General features: G+C 35.5%; 1 protein-coding gene across 1 annotated transcript in view; it reads right to left on the reverse strand.

Annotated features, from left to right (window-relative positions):
- zzz3 (zinc finger, ZZ-type containing 3) overlaps positions 1 to 23,762 on the reverse strand; it is a 66,938-nt gene that overhangs the window by 15,391 nt on the left and 27,785 nt on the right. Inside the window, exons 3-9 of the mRNA XM_056471797.1 lie at positions 15,520 to 15,658; positions 15,285 to 15,432; positions 12,487 to 12,614; positions 6,776 to 6,847; positions 4,247 to 4,348; positions 3,889 to 3,984; positions 1,899 to 2,048 (exon numbers count right to left, since the gene is read on the reverse strand). Of these exons, the coding sequence (XP_056327772.1) occupies positions 1,899 to 2,048; positions 3,889 to 3,984; positions 4,247 to 4,348; positions 6,776 to 6,847; positions 12,487 to 12,614; positions 15,285 to 15,432; positions 15,520 to 15,658 (835 nt within the window). The remainder of the gene's footprint in view (positions 1 to 1,898; positions 2,049 to 3,888; positions 3,985 to 4,246; positions 4,349 to 6,775; positions 6,848 to 12,486; positions 12,615 to 15,284; positions 15,433 to 15,519; positions 15,659 to 23,762) is intronic.

Below are 23,762 nucleotides of genomic sequence, written 5' to 3' on the forward strand. Positions count from 1 at the left end.
CTCTAGCTTTGAACGTTTGACCCACTGGTGTGTTTGTGAGGTAAATTTTCCTCTCCTCTTGGCTGTTAAAGCGATACTTGTGGATCCTGACATGAGCATGTCTGAGGTGCGAGTTTTCTCCACTGTGTCTATTAAGGATTACCTGTGATAACCACGTATTATGCGCATACAGACTGTAACCGCGGCTGTTCTTCCCGCCATCGGTGAACAGCGCTGTCATTTCTAAAGCCGATCACAGTGCTTTCTGTTGAGCAGGTGAAGACAATAACCAATCATTGGAATGTAAGACCTCGCCTTTCAGCGCTCAAAAAGCAAGCTGGATAATATTTACATTAGTTTATTTGCTATAAATGCTCATGCTGTCTTCTGTGCATGTATTGGAGTTTTGTTTGATACATTCAGAAAGAGTGTTTTCTTTGAGCAGGTCAAATTATGGGTGCAGTTAATATCTTACTGCTGTATTAAATAACAAAATTGTATTACAAATAATATATAAATATATTTATAGATTTTAATTAAAAAAAAAATTATTGTGTTCTCAGAACTCAACGTCAGGCCAATGTCCAACGTGCAACCTAAAATCAACCAAATATCAACGTCTAATTACAGCTTGACGTTGTGTGAACATTACCCCTGTGACAACTATTAGACGTTGGATTGTGGTTGCCATACTTGACGAATAAATGTCAGTATTTGACGTCAATATGATGTTGGTTTAAGATGTTGGCTCGACGTTGGTTTTTGGTCACTTTCTAACAACTTAAAATCAACCAAATATCAGCGTCATTTGACGTCATTATTGGACATCAAAATAACGTTGTCTTTAAACGCTGGCTAGATGTTGAATTTTGGTCACCTGACATCACAACCTAAATCTTACCTAATATTAAAACATCTTATGATGTTGTGTGCCTGCTGAGAAAATAACTAGATGAACTACAGAATGTTAGGTTTACTCACATATCCACAAATTACATTGAAATGCTTACAGGGAAATCAGCTTTTTACAGCATATTACTCACTTTTTACTCCTACTTTGAGTAATATTTACAACAGATACTTTCACTCTACTTGCACTACATTTTTAGGCAAGTAATTATACTTTTACTTGAGTATGATTTTTCAGTACTCTTTCCACCACTGGTGTACATGTAAGCTTTTATCTGAGTATATATGTGTTGTTTATTTTGCTTTATTTGTCTATACATTTGTTTATTTGGTTTATTTTACAATGCTTGTTTGTTTGTGAGGCGCTTTGAGTTGAATGCATCTAGGAAAAGTGCTATACAAATAAAACGTGAAGCAGTTTTAGTGTATGTGTGAAAACCAAAATGAGCAACTCAGCAGAACATCGTAAACATAATTGCTTTATGTTGCACACTATAATCTGTTGTTTTCGCTCCATAGAACTCCAAATAAAAACCAGAAATATTTTTGCTTAGGCCTATCTAAAGGGTTAATAGTGAAAACTGATGATCAACAGTAAAATTATAAATTGTACCTCTTCCCAACAGGAAAAACCACCAACAATCAAGATATAATGCATAATTATATGGTGTCATGGATTTACAATCATAAAATTTTGTTATAATGGAAGTCAATGGGGCAAAAACAGCCAAGAACATGAGGAAAGAGTGGTACATTTGAACAATACACAAGGGTTAACTAGTAAGTAATATTAATCAATTAATTACATGTACTTACTATATGGTTGGGGACAGACCATAAAGTGGCTTAGGATTAGTTAGATGTAATTATGCATATTTCATTGTAATTACTATAGTAAGTGCATGGAACATGTGCAACTACGTCATCTAACGTGTTAAAGTGTTACCTTCATTATTTTTAAGAGCCAATTAAAACCTGAAATGAAAACTGTGATCTTAAGCAGGACTGACCGAATCATCTGCGCTGTTATCCTGTAGGCTGTTGAAGAAGTGTGAACGTTCATCCTCGTCATCCATGTAGACGGGTGGTTCATATGAGGTGAGGAACGTTGAGGGCCTGTACAGATGTTTGTTGAGGTGGTGCTGTCGCTTACTTGAGGCCTGCAATTACAAACAAGACGTTCAGTCAATAAATATGCCATCAAAAAGCTATTTAAATAACTAATCATAAAAGTTTAACAAAGCATAATTCTTCTTGCGGAATAGTGGCCAGGTCACTATGTGATGCTAGTGGAAAAAATGTTTGCTGACTTTTACCTTCAAAACATCCTAAAGTGGCTCAATAATATTTAGATTTGGTGACTTTTCAGACCATGGGGCTTCACGTTCATGTTCATCAAACCACTCGTTCATCACTCTTGCTCTGTGTATTGCTACATTATCATCCTGATACACACTATATTCAAGATACAATGTTTGAATACTGGATGAACATGGTCCTCTAGAATGGTCTGGTAGTCCTTGACAGTGATGTGCCCATCTACAACGTATTGCAAATAGCAAGTATTGGGCCTAGGGAATGCCATGATAAAGAATGATTTCACACAGCCGCCATTGTAAAAGCAAAATAGAGGCTGTGGTGGGAAGAAACCCGGAAGTATTGCCTAGAGTCACAAATGAACGTTGTGTACCTGGCTGTATATCTTATCTGCGAAGTGAAAGTGACACAAATTTAAAATTTCACCTTCTTCCGAGTGACCCAAAGGTCCGTTCTGAATGGATATTGAAAATAAAAAGTCATATCATACCTCATTTTCAGCTAAGTTAAAAGAAATGGCACTAGTTAGCTAACGTTTTCTTTCCCAAACACAAGTTTTAGATGCCATTTATCAAACTCAAGTTATTACATTGATTCTTTCATTATATTAGACTTGTCATGATACTAAATTTCGGAACTGAAATTTCTAAAAAAACTTCAATTTCCTGCTAAAATTAAAGCACTGTTGAGCGCATTCATAAACACTGCTGATCTGCCATTGTGTTCACCAGTGCTCAACAAAAATTACTGTGATTGGCCATGACCAGTTCATTGCACTTTACAAATGTGCAAACACAGACGTGCAATCGACTGATCTTAGCGGGTTTAAAACGCTCCAGTGTCCTTGTATCTGTGTTTGCGTTTGGTGAAGAGCGGTGAACTGATGACCATGGAGAAGCGTCCCCACAGTGTTTACCTGGTGCCATGAACTGAAGCCTAGGAGGACACTTAGGCGTATTACTCTTAAAGAGATTGTGATTTAGTTTGATGCCTAATATGCTGTATATGCCTAACTATACTGAATAATATTAAAGTGATGTTCACCATATCTGCATTTTGAAATCGCAGCAACAGCTGGCGGTTTGTAGTCCACAGCATGTTGTTGCAGTGTTTACAGTGCTGATCCTATACTTCCAGGTTTCTTTAGCCTCGCTTTTGTGTTTTAAAATGGTGGTCTCGTGAAATAACCCTATTGCAGCCAAAACCATCACTGATCCATCATGGGTGGTCCATTTCTTTGGGGCTTCTCTACACAACAACTCTCCCTGTGCTATTACTCTGCTAATTAAACATTCACACTCTGCTCTAACTGGTGGAATGTGCAATCACTGAAGATTGGCCACCAGGTTGGTCAAATTTAGCCATGAAAGCTCCATATGTATATATATATATATATATATATATATATATATATATATATATATATATATATATATATATATATATATATATATATATATATATATACACACACACACATACACAATAAAACAGTTCACAAGTTTGGTGGTTTCATGGTAACTGTAACATAGTATTGTAACATAACATAGTAACTTTAAACAGTCACATACCCTTTGTCGTAGCAAATAATATGTGTAGATAAATATACATATTATGTGTACATTACATGACATCTAAATAAAATAATAAAATATTTAAAGATATTTTTAAAAATGATTATACCTTTTTGCTGTACATGCACACATTGGGTGTTCTGCCGGGCACTGGAATACCAGCTTTTGTCAGTTTTATGAAATACTTCTGTACCCTGCTAGCAACCTGCAAAAAAAAAAAAAAGCAACAAACATTTGACATTAAAAGAGCTGGCCTTAAATTCATTGATTAAGCTTTCTTACCACAGCTTTTATATTCTCAGACTGTTGTCACATTAGTGAAAAACAAACATCTGTAAACAATAGAGTTCCCATTAAATAGGGCTGTGAGGACGTAATTGCCTGACTCACTTATTGAGCAGTGAAAATGAGACTAGAAAGAAAGTCTATCAATGCCAAGAGAGAATGGGCAGGCCCTGAAGACGCACCTGTTTGGCGGTCCTGTTGCCAAGTTCATCTGCGATCTTCTGCCAGCGTTTAGACTCGACCTCCTCTGGTGGGAACTTCAAAAGCAGCTGCTCCAACTTTTTCTACAGGTTTCACATACAAGATGAGATGAGCAAACAGCTACACCAAAGAGCAAAATGTACATAATAGCACACGTTCACAAATTTAAATGAACAAGTATTAGGGCTGCACAATATTTGAAAAAAATCTGCAATATTTTGTTTTGCTGCGATATATATATATATATATATAGCGATATGAATAGCTTCAGTAGCTCTATTTTGAAAGAATTCATTCATTTAGACGGGGGATTATTCTGGAAGATTATAGGGATTATTATTGCAAAGATAGAAGTGAAATATTTTAAAATCACAGTATTCAGGTACAGAAATTTAATAATCAAATATAAATTATTCACACTATACACTCATTGGCTACTTTATTAGGTACACTTGTCCTAACTGCTCATTAACGCAAATTTCTAATCAGCCAATCACAGGGCATCAACTCATTGCATTTAGGCATGTAGACTAAGTCGAAAAAGGAAATTAATGAACGAATTGCCAAACCCACCAGTTGCCAGAATCGGGGGTGTGCCAAGCCAAGGGACAGCCATTAGGCTTTGTCGGTCCATCGGTTAGGCTAGTTGGTTTGGTTACATATATCAGCTCTCGTTGGGGTAAATGTCTAAGCTCATTGGTCCGATTCAGCCGGTGCCGAACAGTCGGCTAAAGAGAGCTATCTGACTGGTTATTTAGCAATGAATCAGAGTGCGAGTGTGACGTAGTGAATTGACGTAGCAAGTAAACAACTCATGCCAGAAAAGAACACAAAGAGGCCGGCTACATTTTGCTACATTTCTCAAAAATTACCAAACGATATGGATTATTAGATTATCAGACATATTTGCAGGAGCGAATGCCTCCGAGGGGAGTCACAATTATGGTGATTTTGGTACAAAATACTGATTTGTTTACAATTTTTCTTAGTTAGTCATAAGGTTTGCGGAATAAGAAAACAGACTACTGCCCCCGCAGAGCAGAAAATCACGTTGTCTTGCGCAGGACCAGAACTCATTTCAGTTGACATGCAACTTTTTGGTCCTGACACAATCCAACAGAACGCAACAACGCAATTGGGTTTTGTTGGTGCTGGTTGTTTGCTGTCGGCTTGATGTGTCCCGGCTCTTACATTGTAAACTAGTCAGCATTTAAACTAGTCAACAATTTAAATCGTTTTAAAATTGAAAACCACCTCCTCTGGAGCACTAGATGGACATTTTTGTTTTGTTAATTTTTTTATTAAAAGTTGTTGAATGTTTAGCGATTCCCACCACTTTTTTTTCCCAGAAAGAGTTGTGGGTTTGAACTAGGGTTAGGCGATGTCGACCAATTTGGCATCGTACGATGTCTAATGTAAAACATTGTGTTGGACAAAGGCATCGTCATTGTATGCGGCGGTGAATTAATTTATAATTATTTATAAATAATTAATTAAATCATAACAAATTAATTATTTGTAGCCTACCGTTTCAACTACCTGACCCGCATGGTCTTTGTTTTACCCATAACCAAATCATAAATAAATAAAGATAAGTTACACACAAATGACCACCTGTCAATCACTTTTTCCACGGGGTAGAGTGATCCGTGTCATTATAATGGCGCCGACAAACCAACAGGAACCAACCAACAGTATCTGAGGTTTCGCTAAAATTACTAGCGTTAAGTACAAGAGTGAAAGCGAAAGACTGAAGCAGTGTACTGATGCTGTGACACGTTATCTGACGGATTCAAAAGGCCAAAGACTCGTTAGCTCGAGACAAGATTAATTAAATATCATGTTTACAAAGATCCCACGTACACTGCTCTCTGGTCTGATTGCTGGAACTTAGACGCAGCAGTGCATGACAGAGTGTGTGTGTGTGGTCACGCGATGTGCATTTTCAGCGGTACAGACTATTGTGGAAGGAAGGTTTTTTCAGAAACGCTAGATGAAACGTCAGTGTGGACGTGGATCGTTTTCGTTCTAAAATGTAATTTTAAAACTAACATATCAACGTGAACGGGTAAGCGGGGCCTAAGTGTGTATTTTCCGCAAGCGGGTTGCTGCTACGACGGGGGGGCGGGGCGAAGGATCGCGATGCTGGCTCAGCATCGTATTGACTATCGGCGATGGATGATGGTATCGTCTATCGTCCCAAACCTAGTTTGAACTACTGTTACAGTAGTGTTGCACTCATTTTCCATGTATACTCAAAACACTGGCAAAGAAAGTTTTACACCGAAACCCCACTGCCAACTACCATTTCGGAAGTGTTATTGCAGAGCAACACAGACAGAACGTAGAAGTATAAATACTTACATCGCTATCAGTAACATGCAGGGGGTGCCAATCTCACAACGCTGAAGTATAAATTGGGCTAACAGGGTTACAACTTGAGGACATTCAATAATTTTTCAAAAAATTTGTTATTAGAAGGCTCAGAGTTCACAGCTACTAGTTTATACCTGCTCCTCGATGGTCCACAGTTGGTTGAAGGTGTCAGGTTTGCTCTGGTTGCACAGCCTCCCTCTGATCATCTAAACAAACATCATCAGTAGGAAAATGTTAGCATTTTATGTATAGTTCAACAAAACACCATACAGAGGCATTGTAATCGTATATACCCAAGATTTTAGATTAAAATTAGAAAGTTGGATTCACAGACTTATCTGTGCATCTGTAAAAAATGTTAAACGATACAATTCATGAGTTTGAGATTAGGTTAGGTTAGGTTACTTTATTTATACCCGAAGGTAGATTTGGTTTGCAGTCAAGAGTCCTCATCTCACAACAGTGCCACACAAAGGAACTCACACAGTAACAACAACAAATAAACATTAGGACATAAAACATAAAAACACTTATAAAAGTATAAATTAATAATCACTTCAAGTGTCTACCCCCCCACCCCCAAATAAATGTTTAAAACGATCTAAAATATACAGGTCACCGAAATACCTCTGCTATAGTCTATGCCTTATTTAAATATCTAATGGCTGCTGGTATGAACTATTTTTGTATCGTTTCGTTCTACAGCTTAATACTAGAAACCTGCGACCAGAAGGAAGGAGCTGAAATTCTGAGTGGGGATGAGCAGTGTCACTTAAAATTGAATTTGTGATTCTCTTTAGCTGCTTGGTGTACACAGCCTCTAGATTAGCTAGTGACATCCCAGTTAGCTTACTGGACCACTTAACTATTTGATTTAGTGAGTTTTTATTCTTGACAGAGAGATTCCCAAACCATGACACCAAAGCAAAGGATAGAATGGATTCAAGAAAAGCATGATAAAATAAAATCATCATGTGTTTGTCAATATGGAAATGATTTAGCTTTCTCAGACAAAATAATCGCTGGTGCTGAACAAAGCATCTGAAGCACTGAGGCTTTAACAACAAACTGCGCTGATGCTCCGAAGCTTTGTTTTCCACAGTGTTCTTTGCCATCTGGGGGTCAATAAAAAAATCCTACACCACCAACTGATTTATTAAGATGTTTTGTTTATTGGAAAGTCACTGTAAGGTTCATTTGTATATTTACTAATCATATTAGCTGGTGACTTCAGTGCTGATTCAGATTTTTTGTTTCCAAATTTCATCTTTTTTTGCACTTGATGATGAAGACTTTATATTCATGATTTGTGCACACATACACTTTTCACTTTAAAAGTAAAAAAAAAAAAGGAAGTTGGGGATATAGAGGTGGGGGGTTTAAGGGAAAATAATCAGGAAAGGTCTGCAAAATGACAGGGCAGTCACACTATAAGTTAGTACAGTTTGATACATTGCACTGTTTTTGTGTTCATTTTAAACCATGTTTTTAATTCTAATACTTCTTAACAATAATGCACTATGCAAAAAATCTACGCACATATAAGCATGACATAAAATAAGATATCCATTTGAAGTCAGAATTATTATACCCACTGAATTATCAGCCCCCGTTTGTTTTTTTTCCCCCCAATTTCTGTTTAACGGAGAGAAGATTTATTTCAACACACAATTCTAACCATAATAGTTTAAATAATTTAACTAGTTTAAATTATTTCTAATAACTGATTTCTTTTATCTTTGCCATGATGACAGTAAATAATATTGTACTAGATATTTTTCAAGACACTTCTATACAGCTTAAAGTGACATTTAAAGGCTTAACTAGGTTAATTAGGTTAACTAGGCAGGTTAGGGTAATTAGGCAAGTTAATGTATAACAATGGTTTGTTCTGTAGACTCTAAAAAAATATATAGCTTAAAGGGGCTAAAAATTTTGACCTTAAAATGGTTTTAAAAAATTTTTAAAACTGCTTTTATTCTAGCTGAAATAAAACAAATAAGACTTTCCCCAGAAGAAAAAAATATTATTAGAAATACTGTGAAAATTTCCCTGATCTGTCAAACATCATTTGGGAAATATTTAAATGAGAAAAAAAATTCAAAGGGGGGCTAATAATTCTGACTTTAACTGTATATACAGAGTGCTCAGCATAAATGAGTGCACCACATTTTGAAAATTAATATTTCTATCCATTTCTCAATGAATATACATTAGCGGTCAAGAGTTCTGGGTTGTTGTTTTTTTGTTTGTTTGTTTTTTTGTGTGTGTGTGTTTTTTTTTTTTCTATTCATCAAGGCGGCATTTATTAAATGTGAAACAAATTGTTAAATTGTTAAATACTTATTCAATAAATATTTATTTATTAATTTTTGTATATTGTTTCAAATAAAATTATTACTCCAGTAATAATTGCTTTTAATACTATTACCATTAATGATAATAATATTCATAATAATAATAAAAACAATAATAACAATAATTATTAATATTAGAGTGACTTGAAGGATCATGTGATTGAAGACTGGAGTAATGAAGCTGAAAATCCATCTTTAAAATCACTGGAATAAATGATTAAATTAAATGATAATCTACTTTTGAACAGTTATTTTATAGTGCAATAACATTTCACAATTTTACAATTTGTACTGTATTTTTGATTGAATAAACGCAGCCTTGGTGAGCAGGAGAAGCTTATTTTAAGACAATTAAAAAGCCTGCTGACCCCAAACTTTTGACCGGTAGGGTAGGTATTACATTTTGATGCATTTAATAAAAACCGATTTATTAAACAGATATAATTAAAATAATATTTTATTCACCACTTTGTCATCTTTAGAAATAGAAAGATAATACATTTGAATACATAAATTAAAATTTTAACTCAATTTTGTATTTATTTGGTTTCTCCTGATTTTTTCTATTTCAAAAATTTCAATTTTAGATTTTTCCCTAACCAATAAATTTAAGGTGTACAAATCTTTGGACTGTTATAGTACATTTTTTTATTAGATTAGCTCCAGATTTGGCTTCAGTACTGACTAATCTAAAGTATAGGCACAGAAGGGGTGTGAACCTACACTGGTCTCCCGGTTCGGTTCCGATTATCATGTCATTGATTCGTTTCAATTCGATATCCAGGTGCATCATGCTGCATTGACGATGCTTTCCATACACAATTAGATTTTTTTTACTTCACAGCACAGCAATTCTTGTATTTATATATTATTTGTAATACAATTGTGCCCTTTAATACAAGCAGTCAGATATATGAACTGTACCTTTAAAAAAATCAAGTACATGCACAGAACAACATGAGCATTCATAGCAAATAAACTAATATAAATATCCTGCTCGCTTAGAGCGTTGTCGAGCGAGTTTTTTTTTTTTAAAACCCTTATGATTGGTCACGCGTTTAACAGAAAAGGCTGTGATTGGCTCTGGCGCTGTTCACCAAAAATAAACACTGATAAACTGTGCAGATCAGCAGCTATCATCTATCACGGATCAGTAGCGACCACAGCTGATCCGTGATAGAGGCGGAGGAGAAAACTCGCTCTACAGACAAGTACTCATGTCTGGATCCACAAGTATCGCTGTAACAGCCGAGAGGAAAGGAAAAGTTACCTCATGCCAGCTGGTCAAAGGTCGAGAGAGAGAGACAGAAATGGAGTTTTCTCCTTAACAGTGAAATAGGGGCTTCTGCTGTAACTTTAGTGTCGGAGAAAGAGAAAGTTTCTGCGTTTTTAAGTAGTTACAGTGTTTAAATTACTCATGATCGCCTCCCTCGCCATAGTAAGTTATAGACGGGCTCATAAAACAACAACAGGACACAGCAGATTTTGTACTTTTTGGCTTTGTGGCTGTTCATCAAGACGACGACAAAGTTTGTTTGAGCTCAGGTTGACCATAGCTTATTATATGTTTACATTATAACGGTGTAATGTCTCCGCTGTATTTATAAAAATGCGGCTTCCTTTGTTTTTATTCTAATGCTTCTGCGAGTGACGTATCTCTGTGAACCAATTGCGTTCAGCTGCGTGTCTAGCTCCGCCTTTTAGTACCCTTTTTTTATTCTAGGTACCCTTTGCAAAGGGTAACCAAAAAGTGGTATGGTACAATTCGCTTTTAGGTACCCTTTGACAGTGGAAACGACCATAAAAGTGTACCAAACTGAACCATTCCGTACCACATCTCTATTATATTTAGGAGTTATCAGCTAAATTGCTGTGATTCACCTCACTAGTCTGCTGCCTTGACTTAAACATTAAAAAAAAAAACTCATATGGGGAAAAACTTATAGACGAAATACTTCAGAAACCAACAGCTGAAAAAGTGAATTAACACTAATGCACTGCAATGACTTTATACTTTAAAGGGCACCTATGGTAAAAAATCTACTTTTCAAGCTGTTTGGACAGACATATGTGCATGTATGGTGTATAGACCGTCATATTGGGGTGATATAAGCACACTCAGTCCTTTTTTTTCAATTTAACAACATAAAAAACGGTGGACCAATTGGAGCGGTTTTCAAACCGACCGCTACTTTACGTAGGAGAGCGGTCCCCCCGCCCACCAATATTGATTGACAGGCGCGTCATCATATCCTCAGTTTGTTGATTCACGTCCCCCATTTTCAGCGTGAGTCGAAGCGATATCACTAAAGGAACACCCTAGCTCTATTTTTAGATGCAAGGCTCATTAGGCTCAACACAAGAGCAATATTCTTCACATTATCACTCTAATCGGAATTATTGGTTGTATCTTTAGGTAGGTTTGCAAACATGTGTACTTCTCATTGAGTCTACCTTATACTTCAGCCGTTTGCATTTCTCGCTATCCCAGAAGCTCCCTGTGATCTTAACTAGCATGCGTTTTAGAATTCTAAACATAGGTTTCTATCTCTCCTTCTCCGTCTGCCTGTCAGACTCTGTTGTAAACGCAGAGTGGGTGAGCTCATGGCCCCGCCCCCTCGTTATGTTGGCGGGAAGCCGAAACTAATTTACATGTGAAGCAACACACCCATAAATCAGCGAGCTGTGGACACGCCCCCAACATGACACTTTTTAACACATTATAATAAAAAAATCTGAATTGTGTTTTAAACTGAACCTAAACTGGCACACTCAGAAGAACCATAATATTAATATTAAATCATAAAAAAGAGGTAAACTATGTGTCCTTTAAATGACGAGATCTACTGACAATTCCTTATCTAGTAGACCAGTGGATACTCTGTATTCATCAATTTTACATACGCTCTATATGACGGAGAAGGAAGGTCTCTCTAACTTTATTTTTTTTTCACAGCATAGCCAGCATGCATGACCACGACTCACGAGTATTCTGAATAAAATGAATGAGATGAACTGACTGGTGAAAACCTAAGGGAAAAGCTAGTTTTTCTGAGCAGAGCACTTCTACTAAACAAACCAGGATGCAACATTGAGACACACTGTGTTTGTACAACATGCTTGCAGTGCTCGTGATGTTGAAATGCTAGTTAAAAATGAATATGGATGGAGATACTGTCCTCTCAGGGAAGATGTTGTGTATGCGGACCACATCTGAGTTCATGTCCTAGGGCTCAAGCTCATGCACATAACAAGAAACAACATCAAGTTAAATGTTAGGTCTTGATCTTATTATGGTTTGGGAAGCAGCGGTGTGTGATGAAACATGGTGAAATCGTAGGTCATGGGGAAAAAAAAGGAGCAAATCAAGACAGAGAATCTGCAAGCCTGTGTTTTCCTCTACAAAGCACGGCATGCAGAGTTAAGAGAGTGGTAAAGTGTGATGGAATATAAATGACGTTAAGTACAAAGACATGATCTGAGTTTACCTGTGCTCTGCTACTGGACATGCTGTGTTCTGGACCGTCACTCGATGGCAAAGAGGAGGAGTAGATGGATGAGGATTCTCCCTCCTTCTTGGATTCCACAGGACTTTTTGGTCGAGCAGGCAACCCCACTACAGAAAGACAGTGGCTATTTAAGAAGTCTTGCTTAAACAATGTTTCTGCAGGTTTCCCCAAGACTTTTTAAGACATATTTAAAACCATTATGAATGAAATTTTAGACTTATACAGGGATAATGCTAGGGATTTTTATTTCAGAATATCCCAGTTAGAAAAGATTTCCACTTGCCCAATCAAAAATGCTTAAAAATTAGGGATGCACCAATGTGGATTTGGCTGATGTCTATAACCGATTTGGAGGCCGATAGCCGATATACTATAGCCAATAATTATAAATATTTCGAAATGTTATATTTTTATACAGTGAACAACAGATCTAATTTTTAAAACTTCATAAAAAAATTTAACTGATCTTATGAACTGAATAGCCTACTCGAAACAATAATTTCAAAATTGCAAGGTGATTATACAGACCTATATTCATGATTTTATAGCATGCCAAACATAAACTATTTCCTTTTCTTCATAGCAAATTGACATGCAACTTGACTGTTGTATGAAAATAATCGGTTAAATAAAAAAATGGCACTTAGTTAAACAAGTTTAATAAATATATTTTTATTAAAATGAAAAAGAAAGAACCAGGAACTGAAACCAGCTCAAATGTGTTACAGTAATGTACAAATGCAGAAACATACAATGTCTAAAAAACACGTTTTAAGAGGTGTTTTGACAGCTCAAAGTAGGCATGGGATGCTATACCGCGGTTTGGAAAAGTCAAAATTTTCTTTTATACCGTTCCTAAGGTATGTATGTGTACAATTTTTTTATTTACCTTTTTTTTGTTTGTTTTTTTATGACAGCAGCATCTCCAGCAGAAAATATATCAAAAGATGCCGTTTTAAATTGTATAAAAAAAATAAAATAAAATAAAAAACTGTTTTGGAAAATAAATGAAGACAGCAGAAGTCAATAATTAATTTGAATTATTTAGCCTGAAATGTTTACTATTCCAAAATATTTTAAATGTTTCATAAAATAAAATATATTGTGTTCAAAAGGGAAACAGGTATTTTTTTTTACCCAGACATTTAAAAATAATATATTTTAGAGCAGTAATCACAATACTGTGATACCCTGAAACCATGATATTTTTATCCAAGGTTATCATACCGTTAGAATCTTATACCGACCCATGCCTAGCCACTGTACAAGCGAAAAGCTAAATACAGATAGTATTACTTTAGAAAATGCGGCATAAATACGTCCTATTTGGCTTTTTATATTTTTTTGAACACATGTAGGTACTGTTTGTCAATTAGACAACGCTTCTATGTTCCTTCTTGCTGTCAATTACAGGGAAAATGATCGATGAAAAGTTTATGATAAAACGCTGTGAGTTTGAACTGAACGCTCTGTGTGACGAAACAGAGTCAGATTAGAAAGTTCGATTTTGATACAACACCTGAGCATTGAGCACAGAAGACTATATGACAAACACAGTGCATAATATAAAGACAGAATGTGACGAACGTTTGAGACCCCTATGCTGGATTCAGTGTCTGGCGCACCTCTACCTGGTGCTGCTGTGAAGGCTCTGTTGGCTCACTGTGTGTGCGTGTGGTAGTAGCCATCACGAGCGCTCGTTATAATCATTATGAATATGCCGATCAAACTGAATACAATCTTACACCAAAAACTAATGGCAAGCAACGCGTTAAGAACAAAAAATCATATTAGATTACAAACAACCCAAGGAGTTGTTTAGCACGTGTGCATCGCTGCTGTGATGTTTACACATGTGATATTTTTCCTGAGGCAATTTACAATGACACTCTATCAAACATATCTACAATGATAAGGAACATGGTAACATTTATATATATATATATATATAAATAAATATAAATATATATATATAAATAAATAAATAAATAAATATATATATATATATATATAAATAAATAAATAAATAAATATATATATATATATATATATATATATAAATAAATAAATAAATAAATAAATATATATATAAATAAATAAATAAATATATATATATAAATAAATAAATAAATATATATATATATATATATATATATATATATATATATATATATATATATATATATAAAAATAAATAAATAAATAAATAAATATATATATATATATATATATATATATATATATATATATATATATATATATATATAAATAAAATTTGATTTTTTTTTTTATATTTATGAAATGATGTTTTACAGAGCAAGGAAATTTTCACATTATGTCTGATAATATTTTTTCTTCTGGAGAAAACACCATACACACACAGTTTTTAAACATTTTAAGATCAATATTATTAGCCCCTTTAAGCTATATTTGTTTTTAATAGTCTACAGAAAAGCCATCATTATACAATAACTTGCCTAATTACCCTAACCTGCCTACTTAACCTAATTAACCTAGTTAAGCCTTTAAATGTCACTTTAAGCTGTATAGAAGTGTCTTGAAAAATATCTAGTCAAATAATATTTACTGTCATCATGATGAAGATAAAATAAATCAGGTATTAGAAATGAGTTAATAAAACTATTGTTTAGAATGTGGTGATAAAATATCTTTTTTAAACAGAAATAAGGGAAAAAAAATAAACAGGGGGGGTGAATAATTCTGACTTCAACTGTATATATAAAAAAATGACTTCGACAGAAAAAACTGATACACACCTTTGTCAAATATTAACTGCAACTGTCGTGTTTTGCGCTTCTTGTCACAGAACTCCCTTTCAAAGTCGCCCCGGCCTGAGGTGTATTGGTCCCATGCAATCTCCGGGAGCTGGACCACTCTCTGGGGTCGAGGCAGACCCATGTCAACCTGTAACATTAAAAGACTCAAATCAAAATGCAGGTCTAAATAGATTTCCGACAACAGGAATGGAAGGTCTGGAGGAAACGTGTGCACCTGTTTCTGTAGCTGGTCCACAAAGGCAATGGGATCTGACAGGGCTTCCTTCTGATGCCGTGCCAGTGTCTCTAGGTCCAGGATGGCTTGGGTTCGCTGGGCCTCCAGTACGCTGATGGTCTGGAGCAACCTCTGATAACTAATGTGTGGGATAAAGCAGAGAGAGGGGCAGAAATGATTTCTACATTATTAACAGATGAATCAATGCATTTATACATTAAAAACACACATTCATTATTTCATTTTAGACAACTGCAATTAAAATTTGCCCGTTTTCTGCCACGTTGTTTAAATAGCAAATCTATTTGCGCCATTCGGTCTAGAAAAGAGGTGTGTTAAGGCGCATTGTAGGCGCGTTGCTATTTTGAGGAGCTAAAATAGACTGTGTAATAGACCAGCTGAAAGCAGGTCTAAAGTCCAGCGCAGAGCACGTTAGTTGTGCAACTCGCTTTCACATTGCTTAAAATATGCCGGGTGTACAGCAATACCCAAATATCTTTACAAATGAGAAAGAATTATTTTCTATGAATTTAAAAACCACTGCCTCCATGCATTTTTTTTTTTTTTTTTTTAAGTTTATTCATGACAACTTGCTTTTGTATAATATTATTATTATTACTAGTAGTATTTATTACATGCATATTTATATTTTCATATTTATAGCTTAGATTTGTCCACCTGTCAGGTTTTGGACTATATGGGGCATAGCATGTGTGTTTGGATATAACTCACTTCATTATTGTTGCTCATTTATTAATTTGCTGGAAATTAGAACTGAATTTAGAAACAAATCTTTGCGCTTAAACTAAATTAATTATGTAGGCTAATGGATGTCTGAGCGTAGCCTACAACATTGTTTCCTTATCCATGAAAGAGAGAAAGAGAAAGTGAAAGCAATGGCCGATTGGAGGAGACTCATTCTTTATCCTCGCACTGCAGATGCTCTGTTTAACTGTTTTGCTAGTGAAGCATTCAATTTTTCTACTTACAAAGTCCGCCATTTAAATAGCAAATGTGCCATGGCGTGACGCAACTGACTCTAAAAGGGAATAGGAGATGAGAATTTGATAGGTACATTCTCAAAACACACCTATAACTCATTAAGAGATTAAGCTCAACCCTGTTAGACCATGCGCGGCTGCACAGAGCGTATTTTTCTTAGACGTATTTTTCCAGGCGCTTTAGACTTTGCGCCTAGAACGTTAAAATAGAGCCCTATAATACAATGAATAAAGAATTTCGAATTTACCATTAAAAAAGCTATTTTTTCATAGAAGTTTGTTAACATACAATTGAATCAAAATTATTTGCCCCTCCTGTAGAATTTTATATTATTTTTCAAATAGTTTTGAAGCTTAAATTTGCACATTTCCTACATTGAGATAATTGTTTCCGATCGCCATTCAATACAATAGACTAAACAGATTTCTATCAGTTATTATAGATGATCAGGCATTATTTATCTGACAGAGTCAGTATAGCAGATACTCGTTTGCTTGCTTTGCTGGAAATATTTTTCAGAGATATATAAAAGATTTAAATTGGACAGGTTTAATTTATATAATGGGTTCATTATAATGAAGGAAATAGTAGCAAGTTAATATGTATATACTGGAATACATCTTTATATGTAATACAAAGCTTTTTACATTAATAACACTATACTAATATTTACTCCAGCAATTGAATAGTATTTATTTGCTTAATTTTCTAATAACTTTTGTTAATGATTTCCCACATTAAATATTATAGTAATTTATAGTAAGTAATATTTTGTTTTTAAACCATAAAGTACTGGTAATTTGTGGTAATTATAGTTGCAACAAATATAGTAATACAAACAAACTAACTGTTAATAATTAATAAAAAAAGTTTAGTAAAAGATAAAGCAGTTTATCAGTTTATAACTATATTAATTTTAAATTATTAACCACAGTAATTCATTTTAATGTGACACACTATTGTTTGCTTTTAGATTTTACTACAAAAAGATTTTAACTACTGAAAGTATGGCAACACTTAATCCTTCAATTAGACGGTCTATTATGTTTTCTTTCTGTATGTGAATACGGGAATAAAATGATTTACCAATTATTTTTATTTACATAACATGACTCCCAAAACTGCACAGATGTTAAGGTGATTTTTATGATATAATAAAGAAATAATGACTGAAATGGATATCAAAGCACCGGCGGTCTCAATCGCTAAATTTGTGAAATTCAGTAGGGATTCCATCATTAACCATATATGGTTTGCTTAGATCATGTGTGCTACATTGTGTGTGCCTCAAACGTGTGTGGGTCTGCGGATCTGCAGCTGGATATATCTCAGCATTTTCAAGCTTGTTTGACAGCTGTGTGCACTCGAGTTGTTGCGATAAAATGTAAATATAAAATCTTATTCACCTTATTCTCCGCGTACGAGTGGGCGCAGCCATTTGAATCATTTTGGCTCGAGACTTCCGGTCTCATTTACCTCCATTCATTTTTAGACGTTAAAAACAGCTCGTTTTGCTGCTTTGTGTTGCTAACTGATATTTTCTTATTATATTATTCGACTTTGTCTGTATTGCCATGCAAACACTTGTTTGTGGAGTAAGTAGTTTGACCGTTTTCTGCCGTTTATTATTCCTAGTTATTTCTCCCATAGGCAACTGAATCGGAAGTTCTAAAACAATCGCAAAAACGAGCGCACTTCTGCATTGAAGAATAAGGTCAATACATTTGATGCATTTTTTCTTTTTCGTTTACAAATATTGTGGTATATTGTGAATGGTTTTCTTGAGATATATCACAGAATTTCTGATAGTTGTGATAAATCATTATCGGGAGCAAAATTTGATAATATCGTATATTGAGTTTACCTGTGATTCGAACGTTAACTCACGGCAATCCGTAACTTTTTGATTTAGTAGCTACTTCATATGAATTCGTATCTCATTTGTACAATTTGGTACGATTTACTTATCCCCCAATGATGATTGGGTTTAGGGGTGGGGTTTGGTGCCACACTTCCTTTTTAAAATAGTACATTTTCGTATGACTGAAATTGTATGAATTAGCCACTAAATTAAACATAAAATAGTTACGTTTTCACATGAGATCAGGCTGGTGATTCCCACCCCTTTTATAAAATAATTTTCCTAATTAGCCTAATTTGCCTAGTTACCCCAAGCAAACAATTTAAGCCATTAAATTGCATTTTAAGCTAAAAAAAAAATTGTATATTGCAAAATAACTCATCATCATGTACTGCAATCATGGCAAAGACAAACGCATTAGACATCACTTAGGAAATATTTTAAACAGAACTACAATTTCACAAGATGGCTCGAAATGCTGCCTTAGTCACTGCTATAAATAAAACCAAATGTTTCTGAGGGTTTTCTCTACATTTATCTTGTTAGTCAAGAAGATATGACGTCTGACCACTACAGAGCTTTGACCTTTTCCATGCGCACCCTCAGGAAAATAGGATCCACAAATAGTAACATGAAAAAAAAACAGGGAAAGATGGGGGAGATATGAATTATACAACAATGCTTATTTTTAAGTGGGGGAGATTCGGCCTACTGCTCAGAAGTAATCTTATTCGGCTCAATAAACCTTGTATAAATCAATCAGGCCTAATACGGCATGAACGAAAACCAACTGATGACAGCAAGCATTTGCTCTCAACAAGAATTCATTTAGAGGACTGGTTTCATCTGATTTACCATCCTTGAGGGCAACTGGCTAGTTTTTCCTTCAATTTCCTTGCTGCCTAATAACTTCGACCACAGAGGAGCTGTTAACGGGCTCTCGATTCAAATGCACAATGAAGATAGACATGTAGCACTGCAGGATGGGGAAAGCAGCCAACAATGGCAAAGAGCCCAAATCTGACATATGGCTGGAAATGCACTGCCACCTATGGGTCAACCACATGAAAAGCAGGCTAGACCAATAATAAAGCCAAAGCTGAACAAATATAAGTATAGTAAAATAGGCATATTAATCAGTACTTTGCCAATTAACCTGCACTGAATACCACACAAAAAGGAATTCTAGACTAAAACCGTCACACATTTTTTTAACTTAGTACGCAATTCAGACACATTAGAGCTTATTGTGTGGAACTTTGCATGTTAAACCTCAAAAAATACAAATTCTGTCATTATTTTCTCACACTTGTTCAAAATTGAGTTTCTTCCTTCTGTTGAACATAGATCAAGATATCTTGCTGAAAACATGTAACCACTGACTTCCGCAGTAGGAAAAACAAATACTATGGAAGTCAATGGTAATGGGTTTTCTTCAAAATATCTTCATTTGTGTTCAACAGAAGAAAGAAACTTGGAAAGGTTTACAATCACTTGAGGGTGAGTATATAGTGGGTACATTTTTATTTTTGGGGTCATTACAATATCTATGTTTACAAATATCTACGCACCAATGAACCCACAGCTCCAGATAAAGTTTGTTGTAGAGTATTACTTTTACATACAGTGCACAGAATCAATGAGTATTTTTCCTTTAAATGAAAAATCTCCAATTTCTAATTTTCCTTTCAATAGAATGCTATATCAAAAGATATTATTTGTGTATATACACATTCAATTAGTCAGTACCAAAGCCAAAAACTGGTAATAATTAAACAAAATAAAGGCTGGTTTAAACTTCTGCGACAGAGCTTACATTTCGCGTAGCCGTGCATTTATACCTCTGCGTGCTGTTTGTGTTGCTCTGCAATAACACTTATAAAATGCTAGCTGGCAACAGGTTATGTTCCTCTGTATTGATTTTTTTTTGCGGGTGTTTTGTTTTTTCTGAAAGTTACCTTAATGTATATGTAGCTAAAACTCGCTCGTTCAGAGGCGGGAACCCGCAGATGTGCATCAACTTTAATCATAAGGTTAACACAACACATCTAGAGCTACTTCTTACGACTTAACACTTGTAAACACTCGCTCCATCTGGCTCGCGGCTCTCAGTACCACCCACACTCAGCACAGCTACCAAGCCGACCAATTGCAGCTTGAGCTACACGTCGGTGCGATGTGTAGTTACATTTTTTGAGAGGTTCGTGTCAGCGGCAGCCACGGCGAAGGCTATGTGACCGCGCAAAGGCTGCGTCGGACCGTACATGTGCGCTTGTTGCAGAAGTATAAATAAGCCTTAAGAATAAAACTTAAGACCACAATGCAATAATCTGTACACCCCAATTAATAGTTTAGGGGAAAATACTAAATATATCGTTGGCGCCAACAGCATTGTGGTTAGTGCGTTGACACATGGCACCCAGGAGTTCACGTCGACCCGAGTTCGATTCCCGGCTCGAGGTCCTTTGCCAACCCTTCCCCTATCTCTGCTCCCCATACTTTCCTGTCTCTAAATCTCCACTGTCCTATCAGAATAAAGATGAAAACCCCTAAAAAAAATAATTATATAGAAAATACTAAATATAATTTTAATAAAAAGAAAAATCAATCAAACTAACAAAATATTAAATTTAATTAAAGTTTTGTTTTACTTTTGTAATACCTTATATAAATGTTAACGGTCACACTTTACAATAAGGTTCATTAGTTAATGTTAATTAATGCATTTACTAACATGACCAAACAATGAACAATACATTTACTACAGTATTTGTTCATGTTAGTTAACGTAAGTTAATGAAAACACCGTTATTTATTGTTAGTTCATGTTAACTCACGGTGCATAAACTAATGTTAACAAGCATGGACTTGGATGTTAATAATGCATTAGTAAATGTTCAATTATGATTAATAAATGTTGTACAAGTGTTGTTTCATTGTAAAGTGTTACCATGTAAACATAAGTATCTTTAAATTAAATGTTATGTATTGTGACCGAACTCCTTTTTTAAGAAATATGCATAAAAATACACTCATCAGCCACTTTATTAGGTACACCTTACTAGTACCAGGTTGGACCCATTTATGCCTTCAGAACTGCCTTAATCTTTCATGGCATACATTCAACAAGGTACTGGAAATATTCCTGTGATTTTGGTCCATATTGACATGATAGCATCACGCTGTTGCTGCAGATTTATCGGCTGCACATCCATGATATGAATATTCCGTTTCTCCACATCCCAAAGTTGCTTTATTGGATTGAGGATCTGGTGACTGTGGAGGCCAATTTAGTACAGTAAACTCATTGTCATGTTCAAGAAACCAGTCTGAAATTATTTGTGCTTTATGACATGGCTCGTTATCCTGCTGGAAGTAGCCATCAGAAGAAGGATACACTGTGGTCATAAAGGGATGGACATGGTCTGCAACAATACTCAGGTAGGCTGTAGCATTGACATGATGCTCAGTTGGTACTAATGGGCCCAAAGTGTGCCAAGAAAATATCCCCCACACCATTACATCACCACCACCAGCCTGAACCGTTGATACAAGGCAGGATGGATCCATGCTTTCATATTATTGATGCCAAATTCTGACTCTACCATCCGAATGTTGCAGCAGAAATCAAGACTCATCAGACCAAGCAACGTTTCTCCATTCTTCTGTTGTCCAATTTTAGTGAGCCTGTGCGAATTGTAGCCTCAGTTTCCTGTTCCTAGCTGACAAGAGTGGCCGACGGCGTGGTTTAATGCTGCTGTAGCCCATCCGCCTCAAGGTTTGACATGTTCAGAGATGCTCTTCTGCGTACCTCAGTTGTAACTAGTAGTTATTTGAGTTACTGTTGCCTTTCTATCAGCTGGAACCAGTCTGGCCATTCTCCTCGAACCTCTGGCATCAACAAGGTATTTGTGCTCACAGAACTGCCGCTCACTAGATATTTTCTCTTTTTCAGATTATTCTCTGTGATGTTTGTGCATGAAAATCCGAGTAGATCCGCAGTTTATGAAATACTCAGACCAGCTCAGGTGTCACAAACAACCTTGCCAAATTCAAAGTCACTTAAATCACCTTTCTTCCCCATTCTGATGCTCGGTTTGAACTGCAGCAGATGATCTTGACCATGTCTACATGCCTAAAGGCATTGAGTTGCTGCCATGTGATTGGCTGATTCGAAATTTTCGTTAATGAGCACTTGGACAGCTGTAACTAATAAAGTGGTTGGTGAGTGTATATTGTCTATATTGTCTGAGTAATGGGTAAAATTATTAATTTACTCGTTTATTCTGTGCACTGTATTTACACAGAGCACAAAACCGGACTTGCATTGTACAAGCATATCTGTAGGAATATGCCAACAATACATTGTAATGGTCAAAATGACAGATTTTGTCTTTTATAAAAAAAATAATTTGACTATTAGGTAAAGATTATGTTTCCTAAACACATTGTGTTACTTTGAATGTATCAAAATGTTCAAATAGTTAGTTCTCAACCAAAAATTGTCCAATCTGGAAAGTATATTAAGCTTTTAAAAATGTATAACTCTCAGTTTTATTAAAAAATATGACATGACTAGTTTTGTGGACCTGGGTCACATAAAAGCTATCATTCACTTATACCAATCAACAATCTAGTACACTATATCAACATCCTAATAACCAACCAGCAATGCTTTAGGAATTAAAAGAACATTCCAAAATAAATTTCAATGGAAAAACTGTCCCATATAAGAATAGAAAACGATTTAATTTACCAACACCATCAATAATTCAGACTGGTCTTATAAACTGATGTGGCTGCACTATCCTTTCATTTCTACTGACCGACAAGCCAATCCAGCTGGCTGCTCCCGATCCCTGCACTCCCACAGTGAGACTGGCACATGCTGAATAAGCACGACCCAGGACAACCTGTCCACCAGCAGCAGGCTTCCCTTCGCTTATTACCTACCACTGTCCTGGAGATTACAGCAGCTGTTGCTCATTTTATGCTACAAAAAACCAGCATGCATAACCAATGTTTTCAAATTGCAAAGCTCAAACTATGAAGAAAAAAAGAGCAAAGGCAGACAAATCAAAACTTGAACAGCTCACTTTTGGCAACCATACAAGCTAAAGCATTGCAGTTCGCTTCTACTTCCAAGAAGAACCAACTTAAATTATTTTAAATTCCAAAGCTACAGAACGATTTGTATCTGAATGGATTGCACAGTATTTCTATGCAAGTTTTCTGATTGGCTTTGGTGGTTTGCTATGCATTTTCGAAGGTGTTTTATGGCCCGTTTCCACAGAATGTTATGGTATGGTATGGTTCGGTGTGCTTTCCATTGTCAAAAGGCAACTAAAAGCACACCGTACCACTTTTTTGGGTACCATTT

This window comes from Danio aesculapii, chromosome 2, assembly GCF_903798145.1.
Source record: "Danio aesculapii chromosome 2, fDanAes4.1, whole genome shotgun sequence".
Taxonomy (NCBI): domain Eukaryota; kingdom Metazoa; phylum Chordata; class Actinopteri; order Cypriniformes; family Danionidae; genus Danio; species Danio aesculapii.